This window comes from Littorina saxatilis, linkage group LG8 (assembly GCF_037325665.1).
Source record: "Littorina saxatilis isolate snail1 linkage group LG8, US_GU_Lsax_2.0, whole genome shotgun sequence".
Taxonomy (NCBI): domain Eukaryota; kingdom Metazoa; phylum Mollusca; class Gastropoda; order Littorinimorpha; family Littorinidae; genus Littorina; species Littorina saxatilis.
This window is the reverse complement of record NC_090252.1, coordinates 24,618,381-24,643,419: the sequence shown is the minus strand read 5'-3', so window position 1 is coordinate 24,643,419 and position 25,039 is coordinate 24,618,381. Positions and strand designations below refer to the sequence as shown.

Below are 25,039 nucleotides of genomic sequence, written 5' to 3'. Positions count from 1 at the left end.
AGTCTTGACCTAGAATTTTGTTTGGCAGGCAGAGTTATTTCCCTTTGTGGGACTTCTCAAAAGCTTCTGCATTTTGGAAGAAAAAGGGTGTTTTTTATAGCCCCATGAAATTTGCGGAACGCATGTCAGGGCAAAAGGTTGTGATGCACGTGCTACAACAGGGTCCTGGCTATGAACATCGCTCACCAGCTTGTGTTTAAAGGTTGACACGCTGACACAATTATGCACAGTAGCAACATGCCCCCACGAAGAAAACTGAGCGATTTGGATAGATCGAGGAAGGGCAATAGGATGGCTACAAGACGGTGTTGCTGCCAGGCAAGTGGCCCAGAGGCTTGCAGTGGCTCCCTCTGTCATCATCAGACTAAAACAGAGATTCCACGCAACTGGAAGAGTGCAGGAGCGACAACGTTCTGGTCGGCCCAGAGTCACCACACAAAGAGAGGATCGCTTCATTCAGAGGCAGGCCATGCAACAAAGAATGGCTACGGCAAACAACATTAGGCAACGCCTACAAGCTACCACCAACACTGTTGTTAGTGGTCAGACGATCCGAAACCGCTTACACAACTTTGGCTTGCGTGCAAGGCGTCCAGTCCGAGGAACAACCCTGACTGCTAATCACCGAGCAGCTCGCCGAGCCTGGTGCACTCAACATGTGAGGTGGCAACGTCAGCAGGCTCAGGTGTTGTTTACAGATGAGTCCCGCTTTTGCTTGGAACCTGCTGATGGTCGCATCCGAGTGTGGAGGCGTCGCGGAGAGCGCTTCGCAGAAGGCACTGTTCTGGAACGGCAGCGTTTTGGCGGAGGCTCTGTGATGGTCTGGGGAGGGATCAGCACACGTCTAAGGACACCTCTCTACCATGTAGTGGGCAACTTGACCGGTGTCCGCTACCAGAATGAAATCCTGCAACCCCTGGTCGTTCCAGCCCTCCAAGCGATCGGCCCTAGTGCGATTCTTCAGGATGACAACGCACCTCCCCATCGCTCTGCAGCTGTAAACACCTTCATCCAGCAGGCCAGGGTCAACAGGATGCTGTGGCCTGCCAACAGCCCGGACCTGAACCCCAAAAAGCACATGCGGGACGAGCTTTGTCGTCGGGTACAGCAACATCACCCTCCTCCTGCCAATCTGGGTCAACTGCTGCAATGGCTCCAGCAGGAGTGGAATGGAGTTCCCAGAGCATTCATATGCAACCTGATCCACTCCATGCGCCAACGATGTGTTGAATGCCTGGCACACAACGGAGGGCACACGCATTATTGACAATGATTCACTTTGTTGTGAATTCCATTTTCGATGGTTGTAACGTTTGACATGCTCTAGGTAAATTGTCGCTGCCGCGTTCGATCTTTGCTTTGTTTGTCATTACTCCTTGGTTGTTCAATTATATAATTTTTAAAAAATGAAAGGATTCGGTCTGTTTTGTGTGGCGTGCTTGTAAAAAAGTTATCCTTTACCTTTTTTTTTGAAGAGTGTACACATACTTACCTGCGGTTTCACACACGTTCCCTGTGTACAGAGGCGGACAGCTACAGGTGGAAATCTCTCCCTGAGATTGACAGCTCCCTCCGTTCTGACAGGGGTCGGGTTCACACGGGTCCACTGCAACATGGTTTCTTGGGTAAAAGGCACGGTCATAATATATAAAGATTTTGCTCACCGTTTCAGATCTGGGTTAACACTATCCCTTTTCTTCAACACAGCCCAAAAGTCAACAGAAGATTTGAATCCTCAGTCAGTGTGTGAGTGTGTGTGTGTGTGTGTGTGTGTGTGTGTGTGTATGTATGTGTGTGTGTGTGCGTGTTCGTGCGTGTGTATGTATGTATGTGTGTGCGTACGTGCGTGCGTGCGTGCGTGTGTACGTGCGTGTGCGTGTGTGAGCGACGGACTGAATGCTTGATGTCGCTTCAGCATTCCAGTGTGGGCATTGTAAAGAAGATGAAGCGGGAGCGGGGGGGGGGGTTAAGGGATCGTGAGAGGGGTACTAGGGGAGGATGGGTGGGAGTAGGATGTCATTTGAACTGTACCTGTAAGGCAAGTCCTGACGGAAAATATTCTCATTGCAAAAGCGCTGGTCAAGGGGATGGTGAAGAAGAGGTTGCACTGTGGGAAGACGAAGTCTAGTGCCACACATCCAGGCGTCTGGTCACATTTCGCCTTGCAATCCATTAGGTTGACAGTTACCCCCGGCACTGTGTTGGCCAGTCGCGGTTCTCCGCCCAGATTCGTTTCGTCCGTGTAGGTGCATTGTTGTGCTTCTGCAATAGAGTACAATAGAGTACAATAGAGTACAATAGAGTATAATATAGTGTAAAACTGTACAATAGAGTAATATAGAGTACAAAAGAATCGAATCGAATAGAATAGAACAGAATAGAATAGAATACAATACAATACAATATAATACAATGGAACGCAATACAATACCATACAATGCAATACAATGCAATGAAATTCAATGCAATGCAGTGCAATTCAATGCAATGCAATTCAATCCAATGCAATTCAATCCAATCCATAACAATACAATACAATACAATGCAATGCAATGCAAAACAAGACAACACAAGACAAGACAAGACAAGACAAGACAAGACAAGACAAGACAAGACAAGACAATTGTTGGGTTTATCGACGTATACGCATAGTTGTAGTTCTACACTACACTACACTACACTACACTCAGGGCTCCCCAAAGTGTGCGTCCCTGCGTCCTACTCACTAGAAGCAGAAATCACGTATTAGAAATTCATGTTGGGGGTCCCGGGACGCACTAAAGCTATAAAGAGCGGGTCCCAAAACGTTGTCGTGCGTCCCGTAGGTACTCTTTTCAGACTGTAGTCGTCAGCTAACATTACAAAATAAAGATCAGAGGTCAAGTTGAAAGTGTTCGTGTATGTTGCAGTTAACAAGGTGTAGTTGAAGTATCCTCCTCAAATATTCTTGTAAAAAAAACCACCCGCTCCATATCAAATTATTCGCGATAAAAAAAACGCTCGCGCTGGACCCGAGTACTCTTCAGACTGGCTCGCTCCCCCAGTATGAACGTTTTTGTCTTGTGCACGTTTAAGACCAAGTGATTGATCTGTGTGAATTACAGGCATTCCCTTTGCTATATAACTACATTGCATGCGAGCCGAGGATGTGCGTGGTGACTGGCCTTTCCCTTTTATTTGATCACAGTGAAAATGCACACACACATTCACACACACACACACTCTCTCTCCCTCACTCCCTCTCTCTCTCCCTCTCTCTCTCTCTCTCTCTCTCTCTCTCTCTCTCTTTCTTACACACACACACACACACACACTGACATACACACACACACACACACACACACACGAGTACAGACGCATGCACGCGCGCACACACACACACACACACAAGCACGCACACACATACATACACACTCATACACACACACACACACACACACACACAAACAGTAACACTAACACATGTGCACACAAGAGGCGAAGCCTTCAAGGCTCACGTAAGAAATCGACAAACAGTAACACAAACTCAATCACTCCGTCACACATACACACACACACACACACACACACACACACACACACAAACACACACACACACACACACACACACAGTAAGCATAGGTGAAACTGTGCAAGAAAGCGAAACCCTGGATCTGCCAACTAGTCTCGGCCCGCTCACAATAACAATGACCGAGACTTTCAGTAATTCCTTTGACGTCTAACCCTCTTACGTCATAATGTGACGTCTTCAAATAGTTTCTATCACACACGTCAAACACTTTTGACCGAGACGTAATCTTCTTATGCGAGCTTTATCCATAGACTCGGAAATGTTAAAGTTTCTATCACACACGCACGCACGCACGCACGCACGCACAGACAGACAAAGTTTATCATCGCATAGGCTACACTTACGTGAGCCAAAAATGAACACACACACACCGCGCGAGAGAAAAAGACGTCAAAGACTTTTGACCGTGACGTAATCTTTTTATGACGCTATATTTCTCGTCAATGTGTGACGAGTTCGGCTGTTCTATCAGACTGCCTGGCTGGCTGTGGCTCCGCGAATTCCTCCCACCGCCAAGTCGGTTTTTTGTGGTTTATTTCACATTTAGGTCCCAGGTAACATTATGAAGTTTTAATACGATCAATCGGACCTATTATCAAGTTAGTGTATCAACTTTTGAACGAACTGCGCCCAGTAGTTTCCCAGCAATAAGCTGTTAAGTGGAGAAAGACAGACAGACAGACAGACAGACAGACACACAATTAAAGTCTGCTGAGCCCTTGTACTAGCGTACTCGGGGATAACAAGGCGGTATATAATTATGTACACAGGGGTTTTGGGGATCCGGGACTCTTGGGACCCTCCGCGTAGGGGGTCCATGACCCTCTTAACATTAAAAGCTTTACTACAATACATTGCATAACACTACACAACATTGCATTGCATTATACTTCACTACACTTCACTACTCTACACTACACTACACACACTACACTACACTACACTTCACTACTCTACACTACACTACACTACACTACTCGATCTACACTACTTTACATTACATTGCATTACACTTCACTACACTTCACTACTCTACACTACACTACACTACACTACACTACACTACTCGATCTACACTACACTACATTTCATTACACTGCACTACACTACACTACACTACACTACACTTTACTACATTACACTGCACAACACTACACTTTACTACATTACACTGCACTACACTACACTACACTTTACTACATTACACTGCACTACACTACACTACACTACACTACACTTTACTACATTACACTGCACTACACTACACTACACTTTACTACATTACACTGCACAACACAACACAACACAATACAATACAACACTGTAAAATATAACAAATCAACGGGGGTTATAATAAAAGCGAGTCCCACATGCCAGATTATATTCACATTTTCTTTAACCGTCACAGAAAGACTAAAACGGTCTTGTGTCGTTACTCACGTGCAAGACTTGTCACTCCCAGCACCAAGACCACAAGGCAGACAGCCACCATGTTGTGGACAGTCTTAGCCGTCACGACCTCTGTAAAACGTGACACTTAGTCAGTCACTTCACGGAGTTGTCCCTAGTAAGAATTACTACCGAATAGGTGCACCAAATTTGTAACTATGATATACAAATTAGCTATCATTGTTCAAGGAATACTACCCCCTTCTGTAGCTTACCCTAGACGCACACGGCACGATTCGATCGAAAACGCACCACGAGTGTTGTCATAAATTAAATCGAAGGGATGAATGCGCTACAGGGCGCTGCTTCTCTCGGGTGTTGTATAAAAAGTAGCCAAGAAGCGCCGCCTGGCGGCAAGACGACTAGAGACCTCTATGACGTGGCCGCCTAATTACACGCATCACGTATTCAAACAAGGGGAGGGACTCAGAGGAAGCAACCTAACCCAACCATCACAAATATTTCTCTTTCTTTGCCTCTTTTACGAAAATGTTAAAACATTTTCTTTCTCAAAGTATAGGCGCGGTAGCAGGAGTTGTAAAGCAAAATCTTACAGTGTATAACTTAGGTTCTTTTTCAATTTGTATTATTCCTTCAACCTCTCTTTATGAAATCTAAGAACCAAAGGGAGGATTATAGTCCCTCTGAATACCGACGACAAAAAAGTAACTGAGTGATAGTGATGCGTAAACAGTCTAATTGGAGCAACGAGAATAAGAATCATTGGAAATCAACAAGAGATTTTCATTCTCCGGAGAAAGCATTGTTCATCAAAATCAGTCTATCTGAGAGTGGTTCCACATAGTTCACTTTTACTCTTGTGGTCGTCTGTATCTAGAGCTCTTACTTCCATTTGATTCTTAGATCATATCATCAGCATTGTGCCTTATTTTGAAGTTTATCGATATTTAGAACATTCGTGAAAAACATTACAGTGCAGATACTTTGAACGTTTTATTCCGGGACGTTTCTTCAGACACGATTTTCAACTTTTTGAAAGAAATGGGAGACGGGCGAAGTGGCGCAGTGGTAAGACGTCGGCCTCCTAATCGGAAGGTCGTGAGTTCGAATCCCGGCCGCGGTGGGTTAAGAGTGGAGATTTTTCCGATCTCCCAGGTCAACTTATGTGCAGACCTGCTAGTGCCTTATCCCCCTTCGTGTGTACACGCAAGCACAATACCAAGTGCGCACGGAAAAGATCCCGTAATCCATGTCAATCAATCAATCAATCAATATGAGGCTTATATCGCGCGTATTCCGTGGGTACAGTTCTAAGCGCAGGGATTTATTTTTTTATTTTTTTATTTTTATTTTATGCAATTTATATCGCGCACATATTCAAGGCGCAGGGATTTATTTATGCCGTGTGAGATGGAATTTTTTTTACACAATACATCACGCATTCACATCGGCCAGCAGATCGTAGCCATTTCGGCGCATATCCTACTTTTCACGGCCTATTATTCCAAGTCACACGGGTATTTTGGTGGACATTTTTATCTATGCCTATACAATTTTGCCAGAAAAGACCCTTTTGTCAATTGTGGGATCTTTAACGTGTACACCCCAATGTAGTGTACACGAAGGGACCTCGGTTTTTCGTCTCATCCGAAAGACTAGCACTTGAACCCACCACCTAGTTTAGGAAAGGGGGGAGAAAATTGCTAACGCCCTGACCCAGGGTCGAACTCGCAACCTTTCGCTTCCGAGCGCAAGTGCGTTACCACTCGGCCACCCAGTCCTCAGAGTTCGGTGGGTTATAGAAACACGAAAATACCAAGCATGCATCCTCCAAAAGCGGCGTATGGCTGCCTAAATGACGGGGTAAAAACGGTCATATATGTAAACCCCCACTCGTGCAAAAACCACGAGTGTATGTGGGAGTTTCAGCCCATGAACGCAGAAGAAGAAGAAAGAGATGGGGGACTTTTTGATCACATTTAAAGTAGTGACTGTCAAATAATCTGACTTTCAAGGAACCTTCCAGGTTTTTGCTTCGATAATGTTAATGATTAAAATGTAAAATGTCTTTAAGAGTAGGCCGAACACAAAACAGAAAATTAGGTCAATGCTGATTTTTTTTAAATGTAAGTCAACAATCCTAAGACGGGTTTTAAAACTCTTTCCGGAACACTGCATAGCATCTGAACAAACACCTAGGCCTAAAAAAAAAATAGGTGTGGTTACGGTAACCCGACCTACCCTATTTTTAGGGGCCGATCCTATAACTTTTTATTACATTTGTCAAAAAAAAAAAAAAAAACGAGTGCAAAAAACGCAATGAAAGCGAAAGCGCCCGTGTCGCACACTTATTTCCCTGTCAAGTAGGTTTAATTTGTACACATTAGAAAAAAAAGTTTAAAAAAAAAAAAGTGATTGCCTACCTACCTACCCTATTTTTTTTGGCTATGTTACCGTAACCACACCTATTTTTTTTTTTGGCCCTATCCAAAATTGAACTCAAAGAACATCTAGTGTTTGGGTATACATGTACCACAGGTAATGAAAATCATCAAAATGTACACAGAAACCTACCGTTTTTGACCACTCATGCGATCGACACTTGCATCAGTAGGAATGGCTTAGCACAAGAAGCAAGCCAGCTAAACAACACAACAAGTTGTGTCTGGGTATTTCATTGAATTTACTTCCTTCTCGTGTGTAAAAGTTGACAATTTTGTCCTGTTATAAATGTCAGTAAACATGTTCATTGGTTTTGTCAGGTCGATTATGGGGGTTCCCTTTGTGATCCTTGTAAAAAGACATCTTCGATCCGAAAGGTGTTCCTTAAATGGCATAGAACATTTGAATAAAATGACATGGGAATTTGTGCTTTTGTTGGGTTGCGAAATGTTTCGTGATAGTCTGTTGCTAAGTTGAGTTTTATGTAAGTTCAAGGATTGCTAAAGAGAAACAAGTCGCGTAAGGCGAAAATACAACATTTAGTCAAGTAGCTGTCGAACTCACAGAATGAAACTGAACGCAATGCAACGCAGCAAGACCGTATACTCGTAGCATCGTCAGTCCACCGCTCATGGCAAAGGCAGTGAAATTGACAAGAAGAGCGGGGTAGTAGTTGCGCTGAGAAGGATAGCACGCTTTTCTGTACCTCTCTTCGTTTTAACTTTCTGAGCGTGTTTTCAATCCAAACATATCATATCTATATGTTTTTGGAATCAGGAACCGACAAGGCATAAGATGAAAGTGGTTTTTTTTAATTGATTTCGAAAATGTAATTTTGATAATAATTTTTATATATTTAATTTTCAGAGCTTGTTTTTAATCCAAATATAACATATTTATATGTTTTTGGAATGAGAAAATGATGGAGAATAAGATGAACGTAAATTTGGATCGTTTTATAAAAAAATTAATTTTTTTACAATTTTTAGATTTTTAATGACCAAAGTCATTAATTAATTTTTAAGCCACCAAGCTGAAATGCAATACCGAAGTCCGGGCTTTGTCGAAGATTACTTGACCAAAATTTCAACCAATTTGGTTGAAAAATGAGAGCGTGACAGTGCCGCCTCAACTTTCACGAAAAGCCGGATATGACGTCATCAAAGACATTTATCAAAATAAAGAAAAACAACGTCTGGGGATATCATACCCAGAAACTCTCATGTCAAATTTCATAAAGATCGGTCCAGTAGTTTAGTCTGAATCGCTCTACACACACACACACACACGCACATACACCACGACCCTCGTCTCGATTCCCCCCTCTACGTTAATACATTTAGTCAAAACAAGTCGCGTAAGGCGAAAATACAACATTTAGTCAAGTAGCTGTCGAACTCACAGAATGAAACTGAACGCAATGCAACGCAGCAAGACCGTATACTCGTAGCATCGTCAGTCCACCGCTCATGGCAAAGGCAGTGAAATTGACAAGAAGAGCGGGGTAGTAGTTGCGCTAAGAAGGATAGCACGCTTTTCTGTACCTCTCTTTGTTTTAACTTTCTGAGCGTGTTTTTAATCCAAACATATCATATCTATATGTTTTTGGAATCAGGAACCGACAAGGAATAAGATGAAAGTGTTTTTAAATTGATTTCGACAATTTAATTTTGATAATAATTTTTATATATTTAATTTTCAGAGCTTGTTTTTAATCCAAATATAACATATGTATATGTTTTTGGAATCAGAAAATGATGGAGAATAAGATGAACGTAAATTGGGATCGTTTTATAAATTTTTATTTTTTTTTACAATTTTCAGATTTTTAATGACCAAAGTCATCAATTAATTTTTAAGCCACAAAGCTGAAATGCAATACCGAAGTCCGGGCTTTGTCGAAGATTACTTGACCAAAATTTCAACCAATTTGGTTGAAAAATGAGGGCGTGACAGTGTCGCCTCAACTTTCACGAAAAGCCGGATATGACGTCATCAAAGACATTTATCAAAAAAATGAAAAAAACGTTCGGGGATTTCATACCCAGGAACTCTCATGTCAAATTTCATAAAGATCGGTCCAGTAGTTTAGTCTGAATCGCTCTACACACACACACAGACGCACACACACACACGCACCCACGCACATACACCACGACCCTCGTCTCGATTCCCCCCTCTACGTTAAAACATTTAGTCAAAACTTGACTAAATGTAAAAAGAGCATTCAATCAATATGAGGCTTATATCGCGCGTATTTCGTGGGTACAGTTCTCAGCGCAGGGATTTATTTATTTATATCTTTATTTTTTTTATTTTTTTGATAAATTGTGTGTAAATTGAACAGAAGACCGTGACCTTTGATACCTGGTTTCAATCAGTTCTTTCTCAGTGCTGTCAATTTTTTTTTAATTGGGACAAGTCAATTGGACAAAAGACCTATTTTAATTCTATTTCGTGTTCTCAGGTGTAGATTCAAGCCTTAATCAGGAAATGACGTTTACTGCATCCATGAGTCGTACACTTGGTCTATATATGAACTTTTATTTAAATCTTTTGAGAAAAGTGTTGTTTCAGTCTAGCAGATTTTCGGTCGGTTTTCACCAAACTTTGCGTCCGCTGCTGCCGGGAACTATTTATTGTTACTATCGGTGTCCTTAGAAAGAATCGACAGTGACCTTTCATAAAATATAGTGGTTTTTTTTTAATCTTCATTTGCATTCAAACCAGCTTGATAACAAAAAACATGTTACAAATCGAAGCAGCGATTGGGTTTGAGCTTCATGTGAAACATGGATTGTCAAAGTAAAAGCCAGGTTGTTTATCCCCGAGTACGCTAGTACAAGGGTCTGGACAGCAGACTTTAATTGTGTGTCTGTGTGTGTGTCTCGACTTAACAGCTTATTGCTGGGAAACTACTGGGCGCAGTTCGTTCAAAAGTTGATACACTAACTTGATAATAGGTCCGATTGATCGTATTAAAACTTCATAATGTTACCTGGGACCTAAATGCGAAATAAACCACAAAAAAACGACTTGGCGGCGGGGGGAATTCGCGGAGCCACAGCCAGCCAGGCAGTCTCATAGAACAGCCGAACGCGTCACACATTGACGAGAAATATAGCGTCATAAAAAGATTACGTCACGGTCAAAAGTCTTTGACGTCTTTTTCTCTCGCGCGGTGTGTGTGTGTGTTCATTTTGTGCACATGTGTTAGTGTTACTGTGTGTGCATGTGTGTGTGTGTGTGTGTGTGTGTGTGTGTGTGTGTGTGTGTGTGCGTGCGCGTGCATGAGTCTGTACTCGTGTGTGTGTGTGTGTGTGTGTGGGTGTGTGTGTGTGTGTGTGTAAGAAAGAGAGAGAGAGAGAGGAAGAGAGAGAGGGAGTGAGGGAGAGAGAGTGTGTGTGTGTGTGTGTGTGTGTGTGTGTGTGTGTGTGTGTGTGTGTGTGTGTGTGTGTGTGTGTGTGTGTGTGTGTGAATGTGTGTGTGTGCATTTTCACTGTGATCAAATTACAAATAAAAGAGAAAGGCCAGTCACCACGCACATCCTCGGCTCGCATGCAATGTATTTATATAGCAAAGGGAATGCCTGTAATTCACACAGATCAATCACTTGGTCTTAAACGTGCACAAGACAAAAACTTTCATACTGGGGGAGCGAGCCAATCTGAAGAGTACTCGGGTCCAGCGCGAGCGTTTTTTATTGATTTATTTTCATCGGGGAGCATATCGCCTTCTGTTACATCTTTATCAACCTTGGCCTTGGTCGACAAAAAATGAAACGGAAGAAGATATGCCCCCCCCTCGCATCGACAAAAAAGCTGGTCTGCCAAGAAGCCACCAAACATCTTATGATATCCTATACAATGACGGTGCCTCAAAGCACTGTTTCTACAGATTTTTCTTACGCTTGGCCTCTCTCTCCACTTGTAATGCCGTACGGTATTCCCGCACCACAGAGGACCTGGGACGGTAAGCACAAGAAAGTGCTTATCTGGATCGGACCCATGCCATGTTTCACACTTAGGGGAAGGGCTCCTAATATGGACCGGCTCCTAATATGGACCACCTCCTGTTCTGACAAACTAACGGCGCTAGAGCGCTCAAAAAAGTTTTATTCGCTGTATTCACCCTCTCTGGATAACTTGCACATGTCAAAACAGTTGCAGAATCACAAATCTCAAAACCGTTAGGCTTTTTCTCTTTTTTTTCACTTTTGGCAGCGTTCACTCTAAATTTGCCGTCTAAAAGGGACTCGTTTCTGTCCACAGCCAAAGCTTTTATCACACAAAAATTGCTTTTTATGACAGCTAAGACCGCATTTGTTGCATTTTAGCAGTGTTGACCCCGAGTTTCTACTGCAAACAAATAATAATAGCAAAATCCCAAAGTATGTGCGAGTCCCCTAATATGGACCACCTTCAACAAATCGAAAGCTAAAGGCTATTTTCATTAATTCATAAAGAAGCTTGCTGAAAATAACCTATAACTAGTCCTCGAGATTTAAAAAAAAATATAACAAAAAGTCTTCTTTTCGTGGAAGTTGATAATTTCACTTATTTTCACTCTGTTTTTGATAAGCTTCTTTAGTTTCCTGGTGTGCTTCAAATAATGCTCTCATCAACCCGAAACAGATAAATCTAGAGCATATTTTAATTAGGCTGACTTGTACACTAAGTTGTTTCATGTTATTTTGAAATATAGGGGGCTTTTTACAGTGATTCGTGAAGGCCGCTTCACTGGTCCATATTAGGCGCCCAGGCTCCTAATATGGACCCTTTGTGATTTTTTTCTGTATTTAATTTTTGCTGAATGTCTATCAAAGCTATTTCACTCTAATTAGGCCTAACGGTTAACCTAAGAGAGAAGGACTACCAAACACAAAATGAAACTTCTTCGCAAGAAAACAAGCTAGTTATCAGCATGAAACAAAAAGTGGTCCATATTAGGGGCCCTTCCCCTACTTGAAATTACAAAGAAATCTCAATTTTAACCAGAAAAACACAACGCTTTGCTTCACACCCTGTTTGGAGCTTTTTACATGCAAATCATTCCTGGCGTCGCAGGTAAGCTGGTGTCGAGATTATATCAACAAAAACTACTTATATTATTTGGCAGAAATCTAAGGATCTACGTCCCTTCTCCTGCTGTGTACCGGTACTCCAGAAATACTTGCAGCAACTAAAATGAAATGTAGTGAGATAAATTGCACAGATGGGGGACCTCCCGTGTCTTCATTCAGACAAAACCAAATGTATCTAATGTCAGCGGTGAGTGGGTATTGGTTGAATGTGTGTGTGTGTGTGTGTGTGTGTGTGTGTGTGTGTGTGTGTGTGTGTGTGTGTGTGTGTGTGTGTGTGTGTGTTTGTGTGTGTGTGTGTGTGTGTGTGTGTTCGATGTTTGTTTGTTCGTTTGTTTGTCGTTTAATTACTTGTTTGTTTGCCTGAATGTTTGTTTGTCGAATGGCTCTCCGAACCATCAGTCTGAGTTCTCATAAAACACCACACAAAATCAGACTTACCTCAAGAGCGCTGAATGCAGACAGATGAACTCTCCGCCAACTTCTACACCTGCACTATCAGAACGAGAGAGATAAGAGATAGCTGTGACAGCAGCGACATACGCCTTAAATAGACGTGCAATCTCTCTCGTCACACGCTGCAGGGGCATAAAACAATATGTTAGGAAACGCTACCGTTGCTGAGCTTTGGTTCAGTTTTGTGTGTTGCATGTAGTTGACTTATTTGTACTTTGTGGGAAAGTACCGATATTATATTTTGTAAACACAATATTTATGCTTGGACGAGAATGCAGGTGAACTTTCTAGTCCTGTCAAAACAAGTTGTTTACCATGCTGTTTTATTCGTGAGTTCGTGGCGTTCGTTCGGATTAAGTGCGTCGGCGCTTTTTGATGTACGTCATAGAGAATGTCGCTAGTTTAGTCCATGCACGGCTCGTATAATGTAGTTGTATCATGTTCGGTCTGGAATATTCTCGAGATTGAGTATTTACTATATATGCCAGCGCGATTTGAATGTTAAAAAAGCTTCTATTTGAGTTCTGCTACGTTGTGCAGTTGTATGTATTGAATGCTGAATAAATCCTCGAACTCAATTTGACGAGTTGTTTTCTGCTGCTGCGAAGACGGGCGACGTAGAATAAAAGAACACAACTATACGACGTTTGAGAACTTGTGGCAATCTCAAGTGTCGTGTAACAATTGGGGGCCAAGCCAAGGATCTACGTTTAACGCCAAGGGTTTTCCAGCAATAAGGACCAGCGTCAAGACAGTCACAGGAGGTAGCCATCAATCGGGTGTATCCTGAGGGATCAGTATTGAGACTACGGAACCGTGGATTCGGTGTGACTGTGGGAAGAGTTTGGTAATCGCCGCAGCTCGATACGGTGAGCGACGCCGGAGTGTATCGGGATTACAGAGGTTAGCTGCCGTTTGGACGAGACGGACTTCGTCGCGGAGCTAGTGCATTAATACTACGAAATACGACTGGGGTACGTCGTGTACGTATCGTGAGCAGAGTGCGCCGTTACGTTAGACGAGGATGGTGGCAGCCTGCGTCTACGAAGGTGAACAGCGACGAGAGAAGCATCGGAGGTGCAGTAGAGACTGTGTTCTTTAGAAGACTACATTCGTCTACGTTCGGGGCTGTGAAAGAATACAGACGAACGCACCGGAAAAGACCAGAATGGCTGAGTTCTGGGCAAAAGGAATTGAACTGGGACTAAAAGGCAAGCAGTTGACGGAGTTCGTCGAGTCCCAGACACGACTGCTGGCGCAGCGTGAAGAAAGACAAGCGCAGCGTGAGCGAGAAGAAAAAGAAAGACAAGCGCAGCGTGAGTGAGAAGAAAAAGAAAGACAAGCGCATCGTGAAGAAAGACAAGCGCAGCGTGAGCGTGAAGAACGACAAGCGCAGCGTGAGCGTGAAGAAAGAGAAAGAGAAGCAGAGAAAGGGAGAATGTACGTTCTGGCTCACCGATTCCGACAGACCCTAAATATTAACGCAAAATAGGCTTCTGGACTAAACTTTTACTAAAATGAAACATGCGACAAAATCAGAAAAATACTGCATAAATCCATACAAAAAAAATACAGTAAAGTAAGGTTGTTTTGAACCAATCCCGGGTCTGTCGGAATCAGTAACCCAGAACGTACATTCTCCCTTTCTCTCATACAACGCTAAATTTAGTTTCCATTGAAATATTAATCCAATCTGCCCGTCGTCGGCAACACTACCGTATTGATCTGGTAAAGACAAACACTGAGCCAGCGTGTGTTTTGCGAGGCCTGCAAGCTAGTCTTCTATATTCCTCCAATGGCAAGACAAGATTAAATTATGTGATAGCAACAGTTACGTCACGTCCGCCCACCACTTGGTGTTGATAGTAACATAGCCTGGTGATTTTGTCATTTCATTCCGGAGTCGCCAACCGCGCAGTTGTGTTTTCTGTGAGAGAAGTGTTTTTACTGTCACTATATTTGCTAAATATTTATGTCTCAAGATAGCATTTCTGAAGAATTAGAGAGAGAACTTCTTCCTCAAGATATGGATCAACAAAGCAGATGGAGTGTAGAACAACTTGGTATCATTGAGGAGCATATATTTCATCATAATAATTATGTTGATGTATTGAATAGAATGAAAAGAGAAGGGCCATCAGAAAGTAGGAAACTACCTAGATTTCTCTCCCAACCAAAAAGAAAACTGACATCTCTGTATGGGGAGCAGGTGAAAAAACGAAAGGTTATGTCACCAGAAGAACTCCATCAATACTTGCAGTCAAAAGAGGTTGATGTGAGTAAGACAGTTAGGAAAGAAGTTTTCTTTTTTTCCTCAGAGAAAATAGGGTCATCAGATGCTGCTATTGAAAAGCTGAAGGAAGGATACAGGCAGATTCAAAGACAGGAGGCCACCAGTATGTGTTTTAACCTTCAGTATGGTTCTCTTCTGGATGCATCTTTCAAATTCTTTCAGGAAGAAAAGGAACGAGGAATTCACAAAAACAAGTGGGAAGAGTGGTTGCAGGCAAACATTGGCATCTCACCAGCTTATTCACGCAAACTGAGAGAGATTGCTCGTTTGCTGAAACCATACTTTAGCAGGTTTTCTACAGTTGGTCTGTCTTTCATTGAAATCTACTCTCTGAGAAAAGATTTGAAGACAATGTTTGAAAGTAATGAGGAGATCAGAAAATATTGGACTTCTCCCATGCAAGAACCACTACAACTCCAAACACGATCCTCTCAGGTAGAAAACACTCAGTTGTGAGAAGTCAGTCACGGTTGAGTAGAGCGCTCCAGCCTGGAGCGCCAGGTCTTTGTATTGCCTGCTATTGATGTTTCTTCCAACCCGTCAAACAACTTCTAAAGGCTGCCTTTTCAGGCGGCCGCCGAGTGCACTTTATGCAAATGACTTGTTTATTGATTCAAGCTTTGACAAGTGTACTTGGTGGCTGCTTTGAAACTCAACAAAGCCTAGTACTCCCCTTTCACAAACACTTCCCAAACGCAAGCAACTTCCTTTTCCCCGCTGCAGTCAGAACAAAGCTGTCATAGCGGGTTTTCCCGATTGACAAAAATTCTTATTACACACTCAGACTATTTGGAGCCGCGTTTATTCTCCAGTGCCCAATTGCATAAGAATATTCTGGTGATGAATAAACGCGCTTTGTGTCATTAGCATCTAAAGATTTCTTGTTTACAATAGTTGTGTTGATCTGATGAAGCGCGGAACTGATCTTAGGGTTGTCATGGTGAAACACTCGCTTCTGAAACAGTGCTTCCTTGTAGTTATCATGCGATATGCTCGACTTTACAACCTGTTTGCTTACACCCTTTGCTTTTTTAACCACCCCTTTCTCACTTGCAACACTGTACATCTTTGCACGCAATCCAACATACTCCTTAATTATCTTCCCATTCATTTCATCTTTCATCTTTCCAATAACCTTCTTGTTAACATTTGAGTGCAATGGTGATTCTTTAGGGTAGTCGCAAGTGTCATAAAAAGAATCTTTTCCTTTTACTGCAGGACTTTCAGCTTCTAGATCTTTGTAAATGTCATCCGCTGGAATGTCAAGTAAGAATGAATCTGTGTCTGTGTAAAGTACTCTCGATTTGGGATATCTTGGTTTCAAATAATCATACAAAAACTCAAGCATCAACAGTTTTGACAACTCTAGCACAGTAAAGCCTATGAATACTGGTTTGTCAAGCTTGACTACAAGTTTTTTCATTAAGATACCATACAGCTGTTCATGAAAGTATTTAAAGTCTTGATACTGTGGTTTGGATGTCAGCTTGATGGCCTCATTTTCTCTTGTAACAAGTCTAACATCCTTTCTCTTGTGTGGGTTTTCCATTGTCTTACCAAAGCAACTGTTGTTCATCAGTTTAAAAAAGTCTTTCTCTGATGCATCAGCGGCTTTGGTTCTCAGTTCTGTGTTTTTCATGATGTAAGGTTTCATAAACTGTTCTTGATCAAATAAAATTATACGATGAACAGCCTTCAAAATTAATCCATGTCTAATGTAAAACTGTAACAGTCTGTAGTGACACACATACTTCTTTTTGTGAAACAGATTGGGCACCAGCTTTGGAGGTTCTCTTGGGTTTACTTTTAACCTCTCAGCAGCTAAAGGATAATCATTATGTAGATCATGAAGTGATAGTGGATAGTCTAAGTCAACTTCTAGTATCCATCCCTTTCGACTGTCTGGGCCTGCTTTTAATATTGTCAGCACAACACATTGTGAAAATGGTCCTGAATAGATCTTAAAGTTCCGAAGTGGAAGCGTCTGACACATTGCCCAACCATACAAATTGTTTGCATCTAGATACATGATGTAATTAGAAGGTTTCATAGGATCAAAGTCGTCCAAGTATTTGTTGTTGGCTTTGCAGTAATTGTGTGAAGCCATACTGATTCCTCCACGTAGTCCATTTTCAATCATCTGAAGTGTAGGTAGATCTGATAGCAAGTCAATCTTTACTCCTGTAAATCTAAGAAATGCATCCCAGCTCATGCCTGGTGCAGATATGTAATGTGAAGGATCTAGATTGTAGTGCTTCATACATGTTCTTCTGTAATTCTCAAATATATCTGCAAGTAAACAAACATCAGCCAACAAATATTGATCATGATAATCACCCATTGTATTACATCCTAATTTATTCCATGCAGTCTTAGCGTGTTCATAGTCTTCGTCACTTATACCTTTACCCTTCAGCCGTGAGAAGTAAGCATCCTTTGGTGGTAACTCATCTTCATCAAACCTCTCCCACGAATCCATGTATTCATATGGATAGACTCCCTTTCTAACTAAGTCACTGTCAAAGTACTTACATGTGATTGGGAAAGCAGTTAGTGATGAAGATAAAGACTCAAGTGTTCCCATCAGATGTTGAGCAGAATCGTAGAAGTATAAACTATTCAGAGTAAAGGCCATGTACTTTTCTGAAGACTGCGCAATGCATCTTGCTTTGTATTCATCAGTTACTGCCTGCATGATCAGATGTGAATCATAACCGCGCAAGTTATGGAAGAAGATTGGAAGCTTCCAAGTCTTAGGATCAAACTTTAATTGTAGATTACATTTGCTGTGTGCTGCTCCTCGGAACTGCCCACTTACATGATCATGATCTCTTACTATTGGATTGTCTGTGTTTGGTGTTAGACTTTGTTCGCATATCCAACACTGTGTGGTAGAGTTAAACTGTTCTTGGTCTTCAGGTTTCATAACAATGTCTGAAAGATTCAGTTGTTTGGAGCAGTCATTTCGCACTTGGTTCATTTGCTGTAAGAAGTTCTTTGCTGCATTAGGTCCTCTGTACAATTGCGGTTTAGAATGTTTACCATCTGAACTAACAACAATAAATGCATATGAACAGACTTGATGATTACTTAGAGTTACTGTTTTAGGTAGGTCTTTTGGTAAAGGTCCTTCATATGGCACAATGATAGATTCAAAGTCAGCATAAACAACATAAGGACTTTTCTGTAGTTTGCATACATTCTTAAAATACACTTTGCTGTCTGGCGGCGGTGTTGTTAACTTCACAACCGCATCATCAACGCTCTTACAATGTTGCTTGTGTATAAGTGCTGCATGAATTGATGGAATACGCAAGAGACATCGCCTACAAAAGTCTTGTTTACTATTGTGATTGCTTGTGCTCGCCATCAGTCTACTCATTGTACGAATCAAAGTGTAATGATATTTTACACCATCAGTCATTAGTAACATGTCAACATGGTTAGTATCACAATCACCAATCGTTGGTGAGTTCTTTGATATTCTGACTGGCTTCAGTTCATCTTCCTCATCCCACGTGTAAACATTTACGGTGATGGGTTTGTTTTGCTGTTCAAATTTGTCAATGCTTGTAATGCTGACAGGAAATTCAATACCAGTAAAGTTTAGTTTATTTCTGTATGCATGATAGTTCGACACTCTTTCTGCATTTTTCTTTACACTGTACAGTCTTGCCAGAACACACCACATAAAACATTTGTCATCATCATTCTTTATGTTCAGCACAGCACGTTTTTTGACAAGAGCAGGAGGTAAAGGTATGTAACTTCTACCTCTGATGGGGGCAAATTTACTTAGCTTCAATTCTATTTTTATAATTTCACCTTCTGACCATCCGGATCCTTTCATCTTTGCATCCTCTGCAGCTTGCTCAAACCGTTTCATCATTTCATCTGCCCAGTTTCCATTCAATTCTGCCATAGAATTAAGTGCTAGTTGTCTGGTTGAAACATGAACTTCTAGCACCTCATCACTGACTGTTTTGTATTTTATTAAACTGACTATCTGCACTTTTACTGGAGGTTCAATCAACAAATTGTTTGGAATTTGTTCAATGGCGTCTTGCACACTGGACTGCACATTTTGAGGATCCGTTACTTGTAATTCAACGGTGTCAAATACTGTCGATAAAGATTCTAATACAGAGTCTTCCATCGCTGTGAGTTTGATTTTATAACTCAAAATAAAAATATAAATTAAAAAAATGAAGTTGCTTAGAATTCTTTCTCAGAGCTTCCATTTTTGTTAACACTATAAAATCTGAAATAAAAAATCATTTAACATTTGTACCACGTGGAACTAATTGTAATTCCTCTTTTACAAAGGCTCTTTGCGGTGCTGGTTCTCTCAAGTAATATATAGGTGGATTTGTCTCTACTACTCTCTTGATTTCATGAATGTCAATACTCCAGATTGGATCCGTTGCACGCTTCCTGCTGTCACCCTCAGCTTCACCGGGTGCATATAAATATCTGACTTTCTGATTGAAAGGTAGTAATGCCACTGGTGTTGTTGACTTTGGAGCAACAGGTATTGTTTTCTGTTTGATTGCATCAACTGGTCTTAACCCTGTAGCTTTAAATACCTCCAGATTCATTGCTCTAAGTACTGATGGTAATCTTTTGACCCATTCAGTGTTACGCAATTTACTTTCTGTGTCCAAAAATTCCTGATGGTACTGATATGAAAACAGTTTTTCTGCCAACTGTTTGTTAAAGCTCTCAACAATAGCCTGTGACCTGTGGTTTCCTGGAATACCTCTCTTCACTGTAACATGATGTTTTAACAGAAGCTGGTTGACAGCTCCTTTAAACTCCTTACCATCATCACACTGAATCATTCTGGGATACTTTAGTGGTCCACGTCTGTAAATTTCTTGCAGGGCAACAGCTGTAGCTATAGCACTTTTCTCTGTCAACGGTTCAGCATCTTTGTATCTTGTTGCAACATCAACTACAGTCAGTGCATACTTATATTTCTTCCTTCTGACTGTGTCATGCGGTAAATAGAGCAGGTCTATTTGATGAGTGTCATTCGGTTTAATGTTAACAAAGTGTGGTCGTGTAATTTTTCTTGGTGCAGGTAAATAGATCTGCCAAACTGCCTGCTTTGACAACCATTTCTTTGCTATATCTTGAGAAACACCTGCTGCGTCACTGAGCTTGTCAATAGCAGTTCTTCCTTTCCAGTATCCTTTTGGGGAATAATATATTTTAGATAACAAAGCATCACTCATGGTTTTTTAAATGACAGAATATTAAGATTTGACAGCACGCGCAATAAAGTAAACAACAGCCATACCAATAACAATGAAAACAATCTCCCCCATTTTCTGCTCTTCTGAAGGCTGATAAAAGTCACCCAGTTTTGGAGGAGCACTTGTCTTCATTTTCTTTCCAGTTACAAGATAGTATTCTTGAATGGCTGCATCAACATTGGCAAAGGTTTTGTTTGCATGTCCTTGCTGCCTGAGTTTATCATTCATAAAGTCTAACTGCGCAATTCGTTTCTTCTCGTATTCATCCTGTGCTTTCGCCAGTTGTTCCATGGCTTTGTTGTGCCTTTCCCTCTCTTCACCATTTTGCAGTTTAGAAAACAAATAGTTGCTGCCAGAAAATGCAAGCGCATTTACAATCGCACCTCCCACCATCATAACCAAGCTAGCCATTTTATTGTCTTACATGTTTATATTTTCTGGAATAATTCCTTGCTTCACCAGGAAGTCTTTTGTTGCAAAGGAAGCTGTCACAACACCAATTAGTTTAGCACCGTCTTCGAAGTCTAACTTTCCCAAGTCGGCTGGTTTCATTCTGAGGAGACTTTTACCCAGCATTGTGTAACCTACACTCAAGCCTCCAATCACTGCAGCGTGATAAACTAGATTAACTATTGTCTTTTCAGAACTCATTTTTATGTTATCAAAATTAAAATATTAAAATTATTCCATATGAAATGAATCCACTGCAGGTACTACTGTGGGCTTTGTTATTGTTTGTACTGCTTTGTTTGTTGGTTTTGGTGTTTCTGGTTTTGGTGTTTCTGATTTTGGTCTTTCTGACACTTTATATTTGCCTTGCCAAAGTTTGTAAAGCAAGTATCCACCTCCTCCAACAACAGCTGCTACAGCTACTTTTCTGTATGATAGAAATGAAGATTTTAATTCTTGATCAGTTTGTGTGACCTTAGTCACTTCAGGAATGTTTGGTGTCTGCTCAACTTCAGACATAATGTTCTGCTTTGCCTTTTGATTTAACTTTTTTTGTCTGTTCCATTCGGCTAGTTTTTTTCCTGCTTCTACTCTACCAGGTTTCTTTGTCACTGTGTTCACTTCTGGTATTTTCGTCTGCTCCACTGTCTGCTTCAACTGATCTGTCATCTTTTTTATTCTGAAAATTAATGTGTTTGAAAGTAATTAATCCAGCAACAAATGGTACTAATAAAGCACCAAATCGATAATACAGGCCACAGGCAAGAGATTCGAGGGACTTGGAAACAACAGGGTCATGAGTTAGATCATGTGTTAAGTCTTCCTCCGAGTCGAGAGGTGTAAAATGTCCAAAAATCTTTGTGTACAAACCTATAACAGTCTGTCCAATACTTCTAACCATCTTAGAACCAAGCACTGATTCATACCGTCCATGATACTTTTCTATATCTTCTGAGGAAAGATGTTGTACTTCTTCCACAGTTAACTGCTGCCCAAGGTAGTGTTTTGTTTTTCCACAAACAGCAAGTGAATACAATCTTTCTTTTTTATCAGGTATAGTCCTACTGTCACAGATTTCAATATCTGTAGCAGTCTGCATCAGCAATTCATCACAGTTCATTTTATTTTGATGCAGAATAAAATTAAAATCTAGAAATTAAACTTGAGTAAGAACTTAGGTAGGAACTTAACAAGAACTTAGGTAGGAACTTGAGTAAGAACTTAGGTAGGAACTTAGTAAGAACTTGACAAGAACTTGACAAGAACTTAGTAAGAACTTGGGTAAGAACTTGAGTAAGAACTTAACAAGAACTTGAGTAAGAACTTGGTAAGAACTTGAGTAAGAACTTAGCAAGGATTTCTACAAACATACATACTGAACTGGTTGATCAGTTTTTAAAACCAGTTTCGAGTGCTTAGAAGATTTCAGATTATTCTTTATTCTTTCTCTCTCCTGTTTGTTTTCAATGACATCATTTTCTCGAAGACACTCTTCAAAACTGTCACGGTCCTTTGAATAGAACAATGTTATTGTTTTGAGTTGCTCTCTAAAGTCTTTCAGAACTGCATTGTATTTTTGTGTTAATATCCAAACTGATATTAATGCATGTCGTCCACTGAATGCAAGCTTTGCTAGTGCACTTTTCTTTCTAACAATGTCACGTTCTGCTGCACAGTCATCAATAATAAACAGTGTTGGCGTGTTCTGAAAAAGATCGAAATAATGCTCCAAGCAAACATTTAGACGATCAGAAGGATTTACAATAAATATATTTTGATCAGACCATATGAATTTTCTCTCCTTGTATGTTCTGTTATGCTTTATGGTTGGACAGAATATGACTATGTGTTCAAAGTGATTTATGTAAACAGTCTGTAATAAATCCAAAACATATCTTGTTTTACCGCAACCTGTTGCCCCACAAATCAAAGAACAGTGTGGATCTTTTGGAAGAAAATCTAGATACTTCATTTTAACACGTTCAATAAACAATATCCTGTAATCTGCTTTCAGAGATGTTTAACTGCGCATCTGACACAACAAACACGTAGATCTTAACTGATTTACTACTACTCCCTACTTCCTTTTCAATTTGTATTGTGATTCCTTCTGATCCGTTTTCAATTCGCCTTCCACTTCCATGCAGTTTGTTGTCGTCAGTTGTTCTGAGATCCAGCCATAACGCATATTTATTTGTTAAGAAATCTTCTACGCCAACACCGTGTAAATGTAGATCTTTAGCCACAAGATCAGATGTTGGGTCTTTCAATCTTCCTCCAGTAAAGTACTTTCTTGCTTCATCATAGTGTTGGTATGGCAGCATGCCAGATGCAAATATTTGGTTTGGCTGCCCTTCAATTGTGCAATATACTCTATTGATTAGTGGATTGTAAAACTTTTCTATTTGCCTTTCATATGAATCTTTTGGTTCCTCAAACAACATAAGTATTCCCTTCATTGACCTAGCTGGTGTATTCAAGTTAATGTTCCAGATTGGATCGGCCTGGCTTTTTGAAAGTGTACTGTGATTCAACACTCTTTCATAATAGATAGGCAGCTTAGAACTGTACTGATTTTCTATAAGTCTAGCCAGTTCAGGATGGTTTACAACATCAAACTCTAAAGAAATTCCAGACACCTTATACTTTGCTTCCGGGTCTTGTGAAAGCATAACACGATCATAACTATTGAAAGTCAGGTCGTATGACAGCCTGTCACGCAATGCTCCTTGATAGAAGGGAGGATGTGAATTTATGAGTTCAAAGTCAAGTGGAATACAAAATTTGTTTCCAAAAGCAACATTGACAGCGTTATCTTTTTTGTTGTCAGCTTTATCTCCTGCTCCTATTCTAACTTTTATCCCATTGTCTGACTGAATCCCTTGAAACACTCTGTTTTTCTTTTCATTGTCAGTCAACCAATTATCTGCATAAACTAAAAATACATCTGCATTATTCAATGACATCACTTCCCGCCCTTCCAGTTTGACAGTAATCTTCCTCACAATTGCTCTTCCTACATTATAAGCCAAAGTCCTATTTTCATCTGAGCCAGATTCTAATTCTAATTTGAATGATAGTCTTACAGTGCCTGGTACAATAACATCGTTCTTACCTAGATTAGGAAACCTAACAGTAAGTATTTCATTCTGATCAATAGTAGAAGGATTATTTGTAACTATAACTGTTTGCCTTATTCCTTTTACCCCGAGAGGTTCTTTCAGCCTTCTGTAAGGATCAAGAACAGAACCGAACGATTGTGCCATCTTTTTTTATTTTCAAAATAAAAAATAAGTTACAAATGGCAGAAGGTGGATTTGAAGATTTATTTGAGCCAGCGGACGACATGAGCGAAGCAATCCCTTTGGTTCCCTACCATCATTCACTGCATTATGAGGTGGCACGACATGAACTTCTGGAAGGTAAAGTTAGAGATTTCTACAAAAGTTTAGGAGAAGAACCTGATGTTTTAGATCCAAACCAGTTCAAAATGGAAGCAAATCATTTATATACAACTAGCGATAAAGGAGAAAAAGTCCAACTTACATATAAATCTAATCCTGCTAAGTTTCTATCAAAAGTTTCACTAAAACAAAAACTTACTGCTAATCGACTTAGGCAATTAGATATTGTGCCTAGCACACGGTCATCATCTTCCCATGTTGTTTCCTTACTTCAACAAGCAGAACTAGGACTACCAACTGCTACTCAAATAGAATCTGTTCCATTGCAAGATCTTAATAAACTTGCAGAAGAGGCTGATCAACTTATACAAGAGATAGAGACTTCTTTTTCTGAGGAAACTTCACTGAAGACTCCACATGAACTATTACCTATGAGAGAAATAGAAGCCCTTAATCAATCACTACAAACCATCAGAGGTGAAATAGCAAATAATCTGTCAAAACTAGGTCAGCTGGATGAAGATATAAACAAAGAGAAACAAAAACTTGCTGATGCTGATGATTTGAACCTAGAACAAGAAGTAAAAAACAGAATTTCTAAGCGTTTAAAAGATTTGCAGGAGGAGAAAGCCATAAGGTTAGAAGTTCTAAGTAACAATAGAGAACAACTGAGAA

The 25,039-nt window shown here is 40.6% G+C and overlaps 2 protein-coding genes across 6 annotated transcripts in view; one reads left to right on the top strand and one right to left on the bottom strand.

Moving 5' to 3' along the window:
* Positions 1-25,039, top strand: part of LOC138973114 (protein eyes shut-like) — a 102,700-nt gene that overhangs the window by 7,038 nt on the left and 70,623 nt on the right. The window lies entirely within an intron of this gene.
* On the bottom strand, positions 301-13,020 carry LOC138972237 (neurogenic locus notch homolog protein 1-like). Of its 4 annotated transcripts, none has more exons than XM_070344958.1 (5): positions 12,945-13,020; positions 5,012-5,092; positions 2,032-2,262; positions 1,493-1,606; positions 301-1,234 (listed from the first exon to the last, which is right to left on the bottom strand). In XM_070344958.1, exons 2-5 carry the CDS (start codon positions 5,061-5,063, stop codon positions 1,188-1,190), a joined length of 444 nt encoding a protein of 147 aa, XP_070201059.1. In that variant the 5' UTR covers positions 5,064-5,092; positions 12,945-13,020; the 3' UTR covers positions 301-1,187. The 4 variants fall into 4 exon arrangements, with proteins under 4 accessions (XP_070201059.1, XP_070201060.1, XP_070201061.1 ...); XM_070344959.1 differs by lacking the exon at positions 12,945-13,020 and adding an exon at positions 7,556-7,651; XM_070344960.1 differs by lacking the exon at positions 12,945-13,020 and adding an exon at positions 5,236-5,464.